Source organism: Bufo gargarizans, chromosome 2 (genome assembly GCF_014858855.1).
Source record: "Bufo gargarizans isolate SCDJY-AF-19 chromosome 2, ASM1485885v1, whole genome shotgun sequence".
Classification (NCBI taxonomy): domain Eukaryota; kingdom Metazoa; phylum Chordata; class Amphibia; order Anura; family Bufonidae; genus Bufo; species Bufo gargarizans.
In genome coordinates, this window is record NC_058081.1 from 354,947,996 (window position 1) to 354,966,930 (window position 18,935).

The 18,935-nt window shown below is 42.9% G+C and overlaps 1 protein-coding gene across 1 annotated transcript in view; it reads right to left on the reverse strand.

The window, feature by feature from the left end:
- ARHGEF37 (Rho guanine nucleotide exchange factor 37) overlaps positions 1 to 18,935 on the reverse strand; it is a 93,990-nt gene that overhangs the window by 32,705 nt on the left and 42,350 nt on the right. The window contains exons 4-10 of the mRNA XM_044280710.1: positions 14,335 to 14,572; positions 6,372 to 6,495; positions 6,138 to 6,282; positions 4,401 to 4,606; positions 3,734 to 3,864; positions 2,213 to 2,317; positions 561 to 671 (exon numbers count right to left, since the gene is read on the reverse strand). Coding sequence (XP_044136645.1) covers positions 561 to 671; positions 2,213 to 2,317; positions 3,734 to 3,864; positions 4,401 to 4,606; positions 6,138 to 6,282; positions 6,372 to 6,495; positions 14,335 to 14,572 — 1,060 coding nt within the window. The remainder of the gene's footprint in view (positions 1 to 560; positions 672 to 2,212; positions 2,318 to 3,733; positions 3,865 to 4,400; positions 4,607 to 6,137; positions 6,283 to 6,371; positions 6,496 to 14,334; positions 14,573 to 18,935) is intronic.

Sequence of the window (18,935 nt, forward strand, 5' to 3'; positions counted from 1 at the left end):
CACTACTATAAATTTGAACACCCCCCTTTAATTTATTGAGTTAATTACACCCAATTAGCAGCATGTCATGACTGTTGATTCTGTTGGTTGCCCATTACTTGGCTACACCTAGTCATGAATTTTTTCCCATGTTGTATTATCTATTCTGCCCAAAACAGTAATAAAACACATCACTAATGTGTTTTATTACTGTTTTGGGCAGAAAAGACTGCTATTATTTTGCACATAACTTTATATGTTCATATTTTGTTTGGGGAAGAAGGAGTTTTCATGTCCTGTGGACTCAATAAAATACAATAAAACAGTATTGGTAGAGTTAAAGTAGGAGGGTAGAACAGTGACCAGACAGATGGTGGGCCACTGTCTAAAAATAATACAAAGCTATATAGTTAATAGGTTGAAAAAAGGGGTCCATCAAGTTCAACCTTTCTCAAGTGTGAGCCCTAATGCTGGTAGGATACCGTTTTTCACAGTTATTACATATTAAAATGTGCTATTGCTTTGAGAAGCAGATTACTCCCCATTGACTGAATGTCCACACTCCACGGTAGGTTACTTACAAATGCTGAGTAGATGCTGTTGCAGAGTTCTATTGTGTAGCCATTCAATGGATGGACTGATCCTTGCAGGTACTCAAGTGGATATGTCTCAGGCTGGATAAGAAAATATTCCTGTGATACAGAAAGGAAATGGTGCATAAGGCTAGGGCTACACGGCGACGACGACGTGTGACACGCAGCATTTTTTGTAATGATAGTCAATGGTGTCGCACTGTGACATGCTACATGCCGTGACTGAAATCAAACTTATGGCTGGGGCTACACAGTGACATGTTGCATTTTATGTAATGTCTATGGAGTCATGCCGCAACATGCAACCTGACACAACTGTGATGTGACCATTGCAAAAAATCCAACACTGTTGGATGTTTGGTTGCAGGTTGCACATCACTTTTTCATCACAGACCACAATGCAAGTCATGTGTGTCTGCAACTTGCCTGTGACCCTCCTTCGAGTTTTTTTTTTACAAATTGCAGCACTAAAATAACCGTGTGTCAGCAAATTGTCTCTCAAATGACTGGAAGGACAGATCCTATTTTTTTCACGGCCAGGAAACACGGATCACGGATGCGGCTGCAAAACGGTGCATTTTCCGATTTTTCCACGGACCCATTGAAAGTCAATGGGTCCGCGAAAAAAAAACTGAAAACGGCACAACGGCCACGGATGCACACAACGGTCGTGTGCATGAGGCCTAAACCTGAGAAAAAAGCCTCTTGTGTGCTTTCATAAAAAATGGAGGTACACAAAGGTCCAATATGAAACCATGCAAAGCAGATCTGCAATTCGCCTGTTGACATGAGGCTAAAGACTTCAGAATTTGAACTGTAGACAAGGTGTCCCTCGTAAAGAGAGTACTTTTTATCGTGTCATTAGCATTCGTGCAAAACACATTACAAATGTGTTTTATTAATTTTCATGTAGTAAATCTGCATTACATTTTATTACTACTTTGAGTCCATGATGGAGATGTATAAAAACTGGTGTAAAGGAAAGCTGGCTTAGTTACTCATAGCGACCAATCAGATTCTACCTTTCAGTTTCCCAAGGAGCTCTTAAAAATCAAAGGTGGAATCTGATTGGTTGCTAGGAGCAAATAAGCCAGTTTTCCTTTGCACCACTGTTGATAAATCTCTCCCCATGTTTTGTTCTAAAGAGGTTTATTGAAATAACTATAATTTATCGGTGGGAATCAGTAGTGACCAGTAGAAAATCAAATTATTGATGGTAAGAGCCCTCTAAATCCAGTGGCAGGCTTACGCACCTTTATGGATGCATGTATTAATACTGTGTACTGCACCCCCTTTTAGTTTTTGGCCTTGAAAAAAACATCTAAAGCATAAAAGCATAATTGTGGGTTTATTATGCTGATTTTTTGTCTGTGCCACCAACCCATCTGAGACTAGTTTCACATCTGCGGCAGAGTTCTCTGGCAGGCTGTTCCGGCATCTGCCTGCCGGGCACCATTGATTACAGTAGAGTCCAGCAGAGATCCGGCCGCTACCCAGCAAAGATGCTGCACGCAAGAGTTTTTGTCCGGAAGATTCCAGTCATTCTGTGCCGGAACAGCTTGCAGGAGAGGACAACCGCACATGAGAAATAAAGAGAAAAATGGATTGACAGGGGGCACTTCTCTACAGGTAATCATTACCTCCACATTCTTCACATATGACACAACATTTTCTTCCATTTGGCTAACCACAGCTGCCAGTCTATGAAACTTATCAGACAGATTGTCAAACTCCTTGTCTTCTCTCTGCCAAGAAAAAAAAAAATATATGAGCACCCATATATATGAGAACCCACTGAATTGCAAAGGGGCTAATCCACATGAGGATCAAATGGCACGCTCACAAGGAAAAATTTGAGTTTTAGCTTACCTCTTACACGACCAGGGACGTCATGTTCACTGGACGTTGCAACTCAGTCCAATTCAAGTGAATGGGCCTGGCTGGAATATTAAGTACAGCCGCTATACAATGTATGGCGCTGTGAGGAGGCCAGAGCACCACAACCTCTTCAAACAGTTCGAAGAGGGGGATTGGACTCCCACCCACTAAGGATAGATCATCAATAGTGTACTCCTGGAAAACCAACTTAATGATGCAGCTATTTTAGGCCTTAATGACACAGAAATGTTTTGGCTTTTCATTACTGTGTTCAAAGAGCCATACGTTCCATTTCCTCACTTCTATGGAAGTAGCCATATGAGGGCATGTATTTTGCAGAACAAGTTTGCATTTCTGTCATTATTTGCTTACCATGTGAGATAAATAATGCAACATAGTAACATATGGGGTTAGTTATCAAACTGGTGTAAAGTAGAACTGGCTTAGTTGCCCATAGCAACCAATCAGATTCCACCTTTTTTTTCTCCAAAGGCACTGTCAAAAATGAAAGGTGGAATCTGATAGGTTGCTGTGGGCAACTAAGCCAGTTCTAATTTACACCAGTTTGATAAATGACCCCAATAGTTTGTAAGGCTGAAAAAAGACAACCGCCCATCCAGTTCAGCCTGTTATCCTGCAAGTTGATGCAGATGAAGGAAAAAATAAAAGACATGAGGTGGAAGCCACTTTTCCTTATTTTAGGAGACATAATTCCTTCCCAATCTGGCAATCAGAATAACTCCCTGGGATCAATGACCCTTCTCCAAAAATTGCCGGGTCCTCTAAGGGTTAGGCCTCATGCACAGTTTTTGCAGCTCGGGTGTGGACCCATTTACTTCAATGGGGCCGTAAAAAATGCAGACAGCACTCCGTGGCCCCGCAAAAAAAAAAATACTGCTGCAGATGTGAAAACAACCTTATACTTTGGGCTCATGCACACGACCGTGCATTTTTTTGCGGTTCGCGAATTACGGATGCGCAAAAAACTGATGCCGCCCGTGTGCCTTCCACACTTTGCGGAACGGAACAGGAGGCCCATTATAGAAATGCCTATTCTTGTCCGCAAAACAGACAAGAATAGGACATGCATAATAATTTTTGCGAGGCCACGAAATGGAGCAACGGATGCGGACAGCACACAGAGTGATGTCCGTATCTTTTGCGGACCCATTGAAATGAATTGTTTCGTATACAGAATCAAAATACGGCCCGTATACCGAACGCAAAAACCGTTTGTGTACATGAGCCCTTTGAGTTTGTTGAAACATGGCGAACAGTCTTACCTTTGGCACCATGCCAGTCTGTTGTTTTAGGAACAGACTTAAACGTCTAGACTTCTTAGTCAGGGTGTGTGTGCTCAGAGTTGACATCTTTTCTTTTAGAGTCCGCTGGTCTAATTGCAGGTACTTGCTTGCTGTTCAAAATAAAAGGATAATGGTTTGCACATGGAATTTGCTGTCATATTTAGTTAGACAATGTTCTTTTAAAGAGAACCATAGACTATAGGAAATGCAAGGAAGGAAGAGACTTGACACCTCAAACAAGCTGAGGTGCTGTATTTTATACTTTAAAGTGGTATTCCCCATTAGACTGCCCAATCATTAAGACTCAGGCCAGCAAATGATACAAATTCTGCTACAAATCTATGCCTGCTTATAGCTGGAATAGATTTCATATTCTGACCGTGCAAAATACATCAAATTTATTAAAAGACGTGCTACTTTTAAATAAATTTGGTACATAAATTCCAACCCAAATGTATGTTTAGCCATACCGACTAAACGGTAGGTTCAGGAGTGCTTCCTTCATGTCTGTATTCCATTTGTAAATACTTTGAGGTTAATGTAGATCACTAAAATGATTTTAACATGTTAAAAGATACAGAAATGTACTTCAAACATAAAAGCAAAACTAAACAGCCAAACATCATTCCACTAAAACATTTCTCACCAACTTCTTTGCGCCTCTTGTTTTCGTTGATGTTGACATTCACCTCCTTCATGGTGTTGAGGGCTCCCTGCAGTGCCTCTTGTGTGTCTTTGGTATTTGTGTCTATGCTCAAGATATTCTTAAGTAGCAATGGATACTTGGTGATACGTTGCACAGGTATGACCAGGTAGAAGCTGAGATCTGTGTATTGTGATGATGACTCACTCCTTTGTGTATACAAGTGGAAATGGTAGATTATATCACAATGCATAAGGCCGTGACTTCTAGAAGTGCTATATAACAAACAAGTTTAAGCAAAATTTTATTTAAAAAAAAAAATATGCTTCAGTGGACTATAGAGGTTGTCCATCTGTTATTTTTATTTCATTTTGAAGGCTCAGAGTGGCTTCAAAAAAACTAAAGAAGGCATCTCTAATGCCCTCTTATGCCAACCACTGGTCCTGGTCCTGTGTGTAGGACCAGGAAGGAGACAAGGCCTGAAAATGAATGGCCAAATCCCTTTGGGGGTATTCCAGTATTTTACTATTTATGACCTAACCTCAGAATAGGCCATCAATATCATATTGGCAGGGGTCCAACAGAGTAGCTCCGGAACCTGAAGTCAGCTACAAAACTACAAAGCTCCCTCCATTGTGCAATGGATGGATCTGGTCACTGCTGTTCGAATTCCCTTGAATAGGACCAGCACTGCAGCTACAAGCTCCTATCCTGAGGACAGGCCATCAATATTAAAATCCTGGAATACATCTTTAAGGCACTATACAATAAACCCAGATTCTGAAGATGTCAAAGAAAGAAAGATAATTTAAAGGCAGTTTGTCACCTGCAAAATCAGTTTCAAAGTAAGTATACCACCATGTAGGGTAGGTGCCGTGAAACATAAACATTCCTTTCTTGTAAAAATCCAATCCTCTAATCCTGAGAAATTTTTCTTTTTCTTTTTATGCAAGTTTTTCTATGCAATGTTTTTGATACACTATAAGGGGGTCTGCTCAATCTTATGCACCATTATTCTCCCAGTAATGTCATCCCCTATTGTTTGATTGACAGTTACATGAGATTTCAGGGCCAGTGGCAATGATGCAGGAAAAGCTTGGTGCATTACAATGAGCAGCCCCATCCACAGTGCACCAAAAAAAAACTTATTTGCATAAAAAATTAAATAAAATAATTTCTCAGGATTAGATTAGCAGATTTTCACAATAAAGGCATGGTTATGTTTCGGGGCTTCTACCCTACATGGTGGTATGCTTACACTTTTGGAGGTAACAGACTCCCTTTAAAAGATAAAATTCGAGGATGATGCATGACCAATTGTGGAGAAACTGCATAAACTGTGTCAGTCCCATACAAGTAAATGGAGCGGTGGTCTGCCTTACACACTACTGCTCTAATCAGATAGAAGACTCAGGGAGCCCCATTCTCGCAATCTGACTGTCCTCAGCAATCTACAGCTGAGGACAGTGATTGGCTGCAGTGATCAGGAGTACGAGGAGTGCCGCAGAGAATGGCACTGTAGTAAGGGGTGAGTATATGATTTTGAAAGGGTTGTCTGATATTTTTAATTATCTCAGAAAGAAACCTTTATCTAGTACTGCTGCGTCTTCATTCTGAGGATCAATAGTCCCAGCAGAAGAAACCCACCATTGATGAAGCAATGACATAGCAAAATGCCACCCTACACAACACATTTGCCTACATGATAAGAAACATACAAACAACCATAATGCTACTTACGGGAGTGATTGAATTGCATCCTTGATTAGTTCAGCTAGATGTACGTCTTGGTAGTGTTTTAGCAGTGATGTGGATCTAGTATATGTAGAACAATATACAGTATACACACTTTCCATATCTTTGCTGAATTCCTGAAAGACATTTCCTGAAAAAGATGTACCCAGAGAATGTCCATTACTTCATTACTAACATGCAATAATAATCTTACCATGACAAGGATTTCATTCAACATACCAATAAGAATAAGCTGATGCTCTGGGTCATGTTCTGCCTGTTTTAGTTCCTGTAGAAATGATTCGTGGACCAAAAGGATCTCATCCAGATTGGAGAATAGACTTCTTACATCAATATCCGGGATCTAGAAGACCACAGACATAATGTAATTATGTTCTATTCGTAGGCTGAAATGGCTTTCCTGTTACATTTCTTGCAATTTTACTAACTAAATTAAAGGGGTTTTCTGAGACTCCCAAAAATGAATGATATAAAATAAAAAAGAAAGAAATACTCACTTGTTCAGACCCATATTGTTCCAGCACCACCGTTCCCGTGATCCAGGCAGTCTTTGTTTCTAGCGCTGCAGCAAAGAAGACTATGGAAGTCCATGGAAGTGATATAGACTTGACAGAGCTTGGAGGCTTTTCCAAGTGGTTTGGACTCCTAGTTCTAAGGAGGTCCCAATTTACAAAAACGTTGTGTTATCTCAGGACATGTTTTGATGCCATGTCAGAAGATAACCAGTAGAGTGCTCCTTTACTCTCTGTTAAATGCATTTTATATGTTTTATATGCAATGATATGTAATGTTATGTACTTCACATGTACCATGTCATTTTATCCAACAAGGGAGGTAACTTCCTGCCAGGAGAGGGAATTCTAGTGTAGTGAGTGCTAGGAGGAGAGGGGACGAGAGAGGTCCTGTTCTGATAGCGAGGGAGTTTAGGAAGTAGCTTGTGGAGCACCCACTCTCATGAACCAAAACTTTTTCCCTGTGAGGGAAGTTCAGGAACCAGATATACTTCTCCTGCCAGAATAACAGCTAAGGGCAGCTAAGGACAGCCTCAGGTAAAGCCCTGAGATCCCAGACAGCAGAGTGATCGGTGAGATACAGCTCTAAACACAATGCTGCAAGGTGAGGGACTACAGCCAAGCCACTAATCACTAAACAATCATTAGGCCAGCATCATCTGAGTGCAGACCACAGCCATCCAACCTGCCATCATAACTCCTCAGCTGGTGCCAGAGAAGTATTGCAATAAAAGCCTACTGCTGTATGTATTCCAAGTTTCACATAAAAGAGACTTTGTTATGTTTAAATTTGGCCTCACTCTTCAGTACTTTACTTTAACTGCATTGGACCCAAGGAAGCGACAGTCAGAGGTAGAACAACAGAACACCATGACACTACAACATCACATCAGGGCCACTACCACTCACATCCTCTACACTGGCTCCCACAGGGGCTTGCTGCTTTTTTACAGGTCCTTCGGAAAAAATTAGCATATTGTGATAAAGTTCATTATTTTCTGTAATGTACTGATAAACATTAGACTTTCATATATTTTAGATTCATTGCACACCAACTGAAGTAGTTCAAGCCTTTTATTGTTTTAATATTGATGATTTTGGCATACAGCTCATAAAAACCCAAATTTCCTATCTAAAAAAATTAGCATATTTCATCCGACCAATAAAAGAAAAGTGTTTTTAATACAAAAAAGTCAACCTTCAAATAATTATGTTCAGTTATGCACTCAATACTTGGTCGGGAATCCTTTTGCAGAAATGACTGCTTCAATGCGGCGTGGCATGGAGGCAATCAGCCTGTGGCACTGCTGAGGTGTTATGGAGGCCCAGGATGCTTCGATAGCGGCCTTAAAGCTCATCCAGAGTGTTGGGTCTTGCGTCTCTCAACTTTCTCTTCCCAATATCCCACAGATTCTCTATGGGGTTCAGGTCAGGAGAGTTGGCAGGCCAATTGAGCACAGTAATACCATGGTCAGTAAACCATTTACCAGTGGTTTTGGCACTGTGAGCAGGTGCCAGGTCGTGCTGAAAAATGAAATCTTGATCTCCATAAAGCTTTTCAGCAGATGGAAGCATGAGGTGCTCCAAAATCTCCTGATAGCTAGCTGCATTGACCCTGCCCTTGATAAAACACAGTGGACCAACACCAGCAGCTGACATGGCACCCCAGACCATCACTGACTGTGGGTACTTGACACTGGACTTCAGGCATTTTGGCATTTCCCTCTTCCCAGTCTTCCTCCAGACTCTGGCACCTTGATTTCCGAATGACATGCAAAATTTGCTTTCATCCGAAAAAAGTACTTTGGACCACTGAGCAACAGTCCAGTGCTGCTTCTCTGTAGCCCAGGTCAGGGGCTTCTGCCGCTGTTTCTGGTTCAAAAGTGGCTTGACCTGGGGAATGTGGCACCTGTAGCCCATTTCCTGCACACGCCTGTACACGGTGGCTCTGGATGTTTCTACTCCAGACTCAGTCCACTGCTTCCGCAGGTCCCCCAAAGTCTGAAATCGGTCCTTCTCCACAATCTTCCTCAGGGTCCGGTCACCTCTTCTCGTTGTGCAGCGTTTTCTGACACACTTTTTCCTTCCCACAGACTTCCCACTGAGGTGCCTTGATACAGCACTCAGGGAACAGCCTATTCGTTCAGAAATTTCTTTCTGTGTCTTACCCTCTTGCTTGAGGGTGTCAATGATGGTCTTCTGGACAGCAGTCAGGTCGGCAGTCTGACCCATGATTGCGGTTTTGAGTAATGAACCAGGCTGGGAGTTTTTAAAAGCCTCAGGAATCTTTTGCAGGTGTTTAGAGTTAATTAGTTGATTCAGATGATTAGGTTAATAGCTCGTTTAGAGAACCTTTTCATGATATGCTAATTTTTTTAGATAGGAATTTTGGGTTTTCATGAGCTGTATGCCAAAATCATCAATATTAAAACAATAAAAGGCTTGAACTACTTCAGTTGGTGTGTAATGAATCTAAAATATATGAAAGTCTAATGTTTATCAGTACATTACAGAAAATAATGAACTTTATCACAATATGCTAATTTTTTTTAGAAGGACCTGTATACTCCTGATCCTCTGTACTTGAATACACTCCTGTCTGACCTTCAGATATCACTCTCTAGGAACCTGTAGTATTTCTACTGACTCTGACTCCTGGCTTTTATCTGACCACGCTACTACTCGACCTTCAGACATCACACCTGAAATTTGTAGAACCTCTCCTGGCTTTGACCCCTGCTTGTATCTGAGTATGGCTACATGCACACGACCGTATGTGTTTTGCGGTCCACAAATTGCGGATCCGCAAAAAAAAGGATTACATCCGTATGCCATCTGTTTTTTTTTTTTGGCGGATCCATTGTAACAATGCCTAAAACGGACAAGAATAGGACATGCTCTATTTATTTATTTTGCGGGGCTACGGAACGGACATACTGATGCGGACAGCACACGGTGTGCTGTTTGCATTTTTTGTGGACCCATTGAAATGAATGGGTCCTCATCCTACCAGCAAAAAAAACGGAACGGACACGGAAACAAACGTTCGTGTGCATGTAGCCTATGCCACGGTTGTCCCTCAGACACTGGATCATTCTTCCTCTTGAATGGTCAATTTCCAGTTGGCAACTACTCCAGGAACTGTGGCCTGGGGAAACTCCTGCAGCCAAGTCCATCCTTCTTTGCAGGGGGCAAGAGTGTAGACTGCACATCCCTTAGACTCCGCACCTAAATTTAGCCTGTGCTAAAATGTCTGTGTTTACAACCCTACTATACAAGTGAAAATGTTATAGCCAACTTAAAGGGTTTCTGTCATCAGAAAAATCGTTATGTATCTGGCTGACATTAGTGATGTGCTAATGTCAGCAGTACATAACTGTATGATTTTTAACTCACTGCCTGCCGCTGTTCTCTTAACCACTTCCCATCTGAGCCATTTGCCCCCTTCCTGACCAGGCCTAATTTAGCAAATCTGACATATCTCACTTTATGTGGTAATAACTTTGGAACGCCTTTACTTATCCAAGTCATTCAGAGATTGTTTTCTCGTGACACATTGTACTTCATGATAGTCATAAATTTGCGTCAATATATTTCAACTTTTTTTATAAAAAAATCCCAAATTTACAAAAAAAATGAAAAATTCGCAATTTTCTAAATTTCTATTTCTCTGCTTTTAAAACAGAAAGTGATACCTCATAAAATATGTATTACTTAACATTCCGCATATGTCTACTTTATGTTGGCATCATTTTGGGAATGAAAATTGCCAAAACCCACTTTCTAAGGACCAGTTCAGGTCTGAAGTCACTTTGTGGGGCCTATATAGTGGATACCCCCATAAATGACCCCATTGTAGAAACTACACTCCTTAAGTTACTTAAAAACGATTTTACAAACGTTGTTAACCCTTTAGGCGTTCCACAAGAATTAAAGGAAAATGGAGATCAAATTTTTAAATTTCACTTTTTTGGCATATTTTTCATTTTAATCCAATTTTTTCTTTAACACGTGGATGGTTAACAGCCAAACAAAACTCAATATTTATTACCCAGATTCTGCCGTTTACAGAAACACCCCACATGTGGTCATAAAATGCTGTATGGACACACGGCAGGGCGCAGAAGAAAAGGAACTGCACATGGTTTTTAGATGCCATGTCCCATTTGAAGCCCCCCTGATGCACCCTTACAGTAGAAACTCCCAAGAAGTGATCCCATTTTGGAAACTAGGGGATAAGGTGCCAGTTTTATTGGTACTATTTTTGGGTACATATGATTTTTTGATCATTCATTATAACACTTTATGGGGCAAGGTGACCAAAAAATTGGTTATTTTAGCACAGTTTTTATTTATTTATTTTTACAGCGTTCACCTGAGGGGTTCGGTCAAGTGACATTTTTATAGAGCAGATTGTTACGGACATGGCGATACCTAATATGTATACTTTTTCTTATTTAAGTTTTACACAATAATAGCATTTTTAAAACAAAAAAATTATGTTTTAATGTGTCCATGTTCTGAGAGCTATAGTTAATTTTTTGAGACATTTTCTTATGTAGGGGCTCATTTTTTGCGGGATGAGGTGACGGTTTTATTGGTACAATTTTGTAGGACATACGCCCTTTTTTGATCACTTAGGCCTCGTTCACACTTCAGTGTTTGGTCAGTGATTTCCATCAGTGATTTGTGAGCCAAAACCAGAAGTAAAGCCTCCACAGATATGAGGTAGAAGGGAAAGATCTGCTCCTGTTCTGTGTTTAGAGCCGCACCTGGTTTTGGCTCACAAATCACTGATAGAAATCACTGACTAAACCCTGAAGTGTGAACAAGGCCTTAGGCCCCTTTCACACGGGCGAGTTTTCCGTGCGGGTGCGATCCGTGCGGCGAACGTATGGCACCCGCACTAAATCCTGACCCATTCATTTCTATGGGGCTGTGCACATGAGCGTTGTTTTTAACGCATCACTTGTGCGTTCAGTTGAAATCGCAGCATGTTCTATATTGTCCGATTTCGACGTGATGCAGGCCCCATAGAAATGAATGGGGTGTGTGAAAATCGAATGGCATCCGCAAGCAAGTACGGATGCCGTGCGATTTGCACGCACGGTTGCTAGGAGACGATCGGGATGGAGACCCGATCATTATTATTTTCCCTTATAACATGGTTATAAGGGAAAATAATAGCATTCTGAATACAGAATGCATAGTAAACCAGCGCTAGAGGGGTTAAAAAAATAATAATAATAATTTAACTCACCTTAGTCCACTTGATCGCGAAGCCCGGCATCTCCTTGTGTCTCCTCTGCGCTGAGCGGCTGAACAGGACCTGGGGTGAGCTGCTCCATTAAATATCGGTTAAGGACCTTCGATGACGTCACTCCGGTCATCACATGGTCTTTTACCATGGTGAATCACCATGGTAAAAGATCATGTGACGTACCATGTGATGACCGGAGTGATGTCATCGAAGGTCCTTAACCTGTATTTAATGGAGCAGCTCACCCCAGGTCCTGTTCAGCCGCTCAGCGCAGAGGAGAAACAAGGAGATGCCGGGCTTCGCGATCAAGTGGACTAAGGTGAGTTAAATTTTTTTTATTTTTTTTTTAACCCCTCTAGCGCTGGTTTACTATGCATTCTGTATTAAGAATGCTATTATTTTCCCTTATAACCATGTTATAAGGGAAAATAATACAATCTTCAGAACATCAATCCCAAGCCCGAACTTCTATGAAGAAGTTCGGGTTTGGGTACCAAACATGCGCGATTTTTCTCACGCGAGTGCAACGCATGACAATGTTTTGCACTCGCACGGGAAAATCGCGCATTTTCCCGCAACGCACCCGGCTCTTATCCGGGCAAAAAAAATGACGCCCGTGTGAAAGAGGCCTTAGTGTTGCACTTTTTGTGATGTAAGGTGACAAAAATTGCTTGCTTTGACACCGTTTTTTTTTTTTTTTACGGTGTTCTCCCAAGGGGTGAGGTAATGTGATATTTTTATAGAGCTGTTTTTTACGGACGCGGCAATACCTAATATGTATACTTTTTTTTATTTATTTAACTTTAACACAATAATAGCATTTTTTAAACCCAAAAAATGATGTTTTAGTGTCTCCAGCTATAGTTTTTTTTTTACAGAATTTCTTATGTAGCGGCTCATTTTTTGCGGGATGAGGTGACGGTTTTATTGGTAGCATTTTGTGGGACATACGCCTTTTTGATTACTTGGTGTTGCACTTTTTGTGATGTAAGGTGACAAAAATGGCTTTTTTTGACAATTATTTATTTATTTGTATGGTGTTTATCGGACTGGGTCAATTACGTGATATATTTATAGAGCCGACCGTCACGGACGCAGCAATACCAAATATGTCTATTTTATTTAATTCTTTCTATTTTTAACATTTTTTTTTATTCCTTACTTGGGGAATTTTTTTTTTTTTACATGTGAAACCTTTTTTTATTTTATTTTTTATTTTACACTTTTCGTCCTCCCATAAGGTCATACAAGACCTCTGGGGGACATTTACTTAACTTTTTCACTGTGGATTTCTCCTTTAACTGGGGCTGACATAGTAGCCCCAGTTACAGGAGAAATACACCCCCCCCCCTTCCACAGAGAGGCTGTACAGCGCAATACAGCACTGTACAGCCTCAGTGCAGGGCTGATCGAGGTCTCTGAAAAAACCTCACACAGCTCCTGCACTCTCCGGTCCCGGCGATCACATGACCGCCGGGCCAGAACAGGAAGCGCATAGTGCTTCCTGTTCTGCATACACAGCGCTCGGGCACTGTCCCTGCCACACCTGGGCACTGTCACTACCTTCTCTAAGGGTTGCCCTGCTGTCACTAACAGCGGGAAACCCGATCAGCAGCTGCACGATTAGCGTGCAGCTGCAGTTTCTGAACGGACGTTCTGAAACGTCCATTCAAAAATAGAGAACCACCTCCCGAACGTTTATAGTCAACGTGCGGGCGAAGGTGGTTAAAATAAAGACTTTTATAATATGCTAATGAGCCTCTAGGTGCTACTGCAGCACCTAGAGGGTCCGTCTTCTCACCCTTTGGCTTGCCCATGTCCAGTTGATTGATGTCCTAGTTCTCCTCTGTGCCTGTAAAATCCTGCGCCTGCGCCGTCCCATTTAATATTCGGCGCAGGTGCAATATTCGGCGCAGGTGCAGTGAGTGAAGCCGGCAGCAGGAGAGCCGACTACTAAACAGGACGGCACACGCGCGGGATTTCGGGGGCACTGAGGAGAACTAGGACGTCAATCAACTGGACATGGGCGTGCCAAAGGGTGAGAAGACGGAGGCTCTAGGTCAGTGATGGCTAACCTTGGCACTCCAGCTGTGGTGAAACTACGACTCCCAGCATGCTATATTTATTTCTATAGAGTTCTGAGAGCAGCCAAGCAAGGGGGGCATCTTGGAAGTTGTAGTTTTACCACAGCTGGAGTGCCAAGGTTAGCCATCACAGCTCTAGGTGCTGCAGCAATGCCCCAGTAGCACCTAGAGGCTCATTAGCATATTTTACAAGTCTTTATTTTGAGGGAACGGCAGCAGGCAGGGAGTTAAAAATCATACAGTTATGTTCTGCTGACATTGGTTGACATTAGCGATGTGCTAGATACATAATGATTCTGATGACAGAAACTCTTTAAATCACATACCTCCTCCAGTTTAGACCGCACCGAGAAAGTGAGAAAACGCAGAGATTTAACATAAGATAATTCTGTGGAAAGCAGCTCTTCAACAGCGGGTTGAACAATTCTTCTTAAATTCTCCACTTCATCGTACAGAGGTTCTTGAATAAGGGGGATATTTTCATATTGTCTACTGCTTTCTATCGGATGTGTGTCCTCACTGCAGGAACTGGCGGAGACGTCTCTCTGCATGTTCTCAAAGGACCTGCACAGGAAACAGGTTCATAATTACTACAATATCCAAAGACGATATACATTGAGCAAAAATATAAACGCAACACTTTCGGTTTTGCTACCATTTTGCATGAGCTGAACTCAAAGATCTGAAACATTTTCTACATACACAAAAGACCCAGTGCTCTCAGTTTTGCCTTACTGGGGAAGGGGGGGTCAGAAAAAACAGTCAGTATCTGGTGTGGCCACCATTTGCCTCACGCAGTGCAACACATCTCCGTCTCATAGAGTTGATCAGGTTGTTGATTGTGGTCTGTGGAATGTTGTTGATTGTGTAATCTTCAATAGCTGTGTGAAGTTGCAGAATATTGGCAGGAACACTCTGTCGTATACGCCGATCCAGAGCATCCCAAACATGCTCAGTGGGTGACATGTGCGGTGAGTATGCTAGCCATGCAAGAACTGGGATGTTTTCAGCTTCCAGGAATTGTGTACAGATCCTTGCAATATAGGGCTGTGCATTATCATGCTGCAACATGAGGTGATGGTCGTGGATGAATGGCACAACAATGGGCCTCAGGATCTCATCATGGTATCTCTGTGCATTCAAAATGCCATCAATAAAATTCACTTGTATTCGTTGTCCATAACATATGACTGCCCATACCATAACCCCACCGTCACCATGGGACGAGCATGCAGATGAGCTTCCCTGAGACGGTTCTGACAGTTTGTGCAGAAATTCTTTGGTTATGCAAACCGATTGTTGCTGCAGCTGTCCGGTTGGCTGGTTTAAGACGATCATGGTGGTGAACATGCTGGATGTGGAGGTCCTGGGATTGTGTGGTTACACGTGGTCTGCGGTTGTGAGGCAGGTTTGATGGACTGCCAAATTCTCTGAAATGCCTTTGGAGACGGCTTATGGTAGAGAAATGAACATTCATTGCATGGGCAACAGCTCTGGTAGCCATTCCTGCAGTCGGCATGCCAATTGCAAGCTCCCTCAAACATTGCAACATCTGTTGCATTGTGCTGTGTGATCAAACTGCACATTTCAGAATGTTCTTTTATTGTGGGCAGTCTAAGTCACACCTGTGCAATATTCATGCTGTCTAATCAGCACCTTGATATGCCACACCTGTGAGGTGGGATGGATTATCTCGGCAAAGGAGAAGTGCTCACTAACACAGATTTAGACAGATTTGTGAACAATATTTGAGAGTAATGGGTATTTTGTGTATTGTAGGAAGGAATAAGGGGCCATCATTGATGGTCGGTATGTGTCACCAAGGTTCCTGGCCTTGGTGAGGTAAGAGCCGTTTTTTATCAAGTGTCCTTATTGCACATTGCAGTCTGACACTTCAGCGGTTTAGGATGGCTGTAGAGCCGATTCGGGACAGCTTTTACTGGGAGTAGCCAAAGTGCTGGGTGGGTGGCTAACATTCCAGGCTGGGTCTTGGCAGGCTTAAAAGCAGTCAGCACTATCAGGTGGGGTGGATTTTACCTCCATCTGACAGTGGAGCTGTGGAGTCCTCTGGCCTGAAAACTGAAGACTGCAAACGGGCGTGCATTCAGCCGGGTGTGAACTGACACCTAGGATTCCAGGTGAACACTGTTATGTTTTGCTTAGTGCGAATAAAACTCTGAAGTTTGATTTACAACCTGGTTCCTTGCCTCTATACTGCGTCCACTAACTTGTCTACCAGAGCGATTTCCCACATTATTATTATTTTTTTTCCCGAGCACAGATGTATGTCCTATATCAAGCCAGCAAGGTTATGACCCGTGTCCCCTGACAAAATCGAGGTGGTCATGAAAGCCCTCATGGAGGCTAACTTGCAGCAGCGGGAGGCTAACAAGCAGCAGCAGGAAACCAACCAGCTGCTATTACAGTATGTGATGACGTTACAAGCGGCAGGAGAGTCCCAGAACGTCCACGATGCCCGGAGAGCTGTCCGTGCGGCGATCTCTAAGATAACCCCCTCAGACGCCGCCGAGACCTATCTGGCGGTATTTGAAAAGGTGGCCGTCAGGGAGAAGTTACCCCGAGACCTATGGGCTGAGGTCGTCGCTCCGTTCCTGACGTCTGGACCCCAGCAGGTGTTTTTCGACTTACCAGATGATCAAGCGGCTTACTACCCGACGTTAAAGGGTAAGATTCTGGCAAGACTGGGGGGTGAATGTATTGGTCCGGGCCCAGCGGGTGCATCAGTGGGAATTTAACCCGGCTGAACCCGCCAGACAGCAGTATTATGATCTGCTAAACCGGTTGCAAAAATGGCTGCAGCCTGACGTACTGAGTCCCACTGCTATGCTGGACTGTCTGTTGGCTGATGTGTTCTGGAGGGCTTTGCCGTACCCTCTCCAGAACTGGATCGGCCGTGTGTCCCCTGGTAATGCCCTAGAGATGGTTGACCTGGTAGAGCGCTATGAGGCCACCAGAAATCTACAGGGGGGTTATTTTGGGAGGGGGCCAGTTAAACCCTGTTCTGTCCCCACATGAAGGCGAATGAAGGTGTAACTGATAATGACCTTGTGACTGTCCTACCTTCGTATCCAAGCAGTGGAGCAGACCGGACCGGCAGATGCTCAGGTTAGATGGATCCAGACGTAGACATGAGGATGCAATCAAACGTGGGTTTATTTGATCCGGAGCAGCAACATACGGTTATGCAATACAGGAATGCAGTAGCAGTGTAGATGCTGTCATGTGGATGTCTTTCCTGAGGCTAACTGCTGGTCAAAAACTGATGCCTTACCAAGCCAAGATGTGTGTCTCCAGTCACAAGGAGTGCAGCACTAAAAATGGCTACAGGAAGTGACCAGGACCAAGGCTGCAAAAACACGCCCAGCAGAGAAAAACTTTATGGATAAGGAACAAGGCGTGCAGCATACAAATTCCGGCCAGCAGATGGCAGCAGAGAAACAATACGTAGAAACAACATAGTAAAAGGAGATATAATAATACAGTGCATTAATTAAATTTGAAAGAAACAGCACACTCCCCGTCTGAAATTCACTTTGGGGATTTCACTATGACGAATGTCCATAAAATATAAACAACCTGTAAAAAAAACATGTTAGAATGCAAAACATAGATAGTCCTGTTTTCAACTTGGAATGGAGAAGATCTGCGAAGCTAAATACAGTCCTGTTCACCCGTCAGGGACGTTCTCGATGGGTAGTATTAAGATGAGTTCATTGATTGGTCTTGAGAACGTTTTAAGCTCGCCTTTCCTGAAGATCTTCAACTCCACCTTCCGGACCTTACCATCCTTGCTAGGGAAAACCTTTGAAATTAGCCCAATAGGCCAGTCAATCCTTTCGGTTTGTTGCTCTTTCATCAATACAAGGTCTCCTTCCTTCAAGTTTGGTTTGTGGTGTTGCCATTTTCTTCTTCCTTGAAGAACACTGAGGTACTCCTTTCGCCACCTGTTCCAGAAGTAATCTGCTAGATATTGTACACGTTTCCAGTGTTTTTGATAGATGTTCGCATGAGTGAATTCTCCACTAGGAATAAGCGTACTCTCAGTTTTTTGGGTAAGTAGAATAGCCGGAGTCAGTATGGCTGGTGTCTCAGGATCCATAGACACTGGCACGAGGGGTCTTGAATTGATAATGGCTGAAACTTCAGCGAGAAGAGTAACTAAAGTCTCATGTGTGAGTCTAGACGAGTTTACATCCATCAACATAGAATTTAAGATGTTGCGTGAGATGCCGATCATTCTCTCCCAAGAGCCCCCCATGTGGGAACTGTGAGGAGGGTTGAAAATCCAGGTGCAACCTTTTTCCGCCAACTGATCTTGGATGGACTTGGTGTCGATGTTAAGTTCTCTACAGGCTCCGATGAAGTTGCTTCCCTGGTCAGACCTCAATTGTTTTACTGGTCCTCTGATTGCGAAGAACCGTCTTAAGGCATTAATAAGGCTGGATGTGTCCATAGATTCTATCACCTCTATGTGAACTGCTCGCACACTCATGCAAGTAAATAGTACGGCCCAACGCTTACTGTTTGCGTGACCGCCACGGGTCCTGCGTGCGGATACCATCCATGGCCCAAAGACATCTAGCCCAACATAGGTGAAAGGCGGCTCTGTACATAGTCTATCTGCAGGCAAGTCGGCCATTTGTTGGTGTAGTTGTTTTCCTCTTGCTTTACGACAGTGCACACACTGATGCAGTACTTGGGCCACACGTTTTTTCATACCTATAATCCAAAGGCCTGCAGACCGTAATTTGCCCTCAGTAATTTGCCTGCCTTGGTGTTCGGCCCTTGAGTCGAAAACAACCCTAATTTGATTAGGTTTCCGTGGGTGATACACTCCAAATGAAGGCAAGTACCAGCACTCGTCGTTCTTCCCTAAGGATGGAGCTGGTTCTGCATGGTTGTTGCG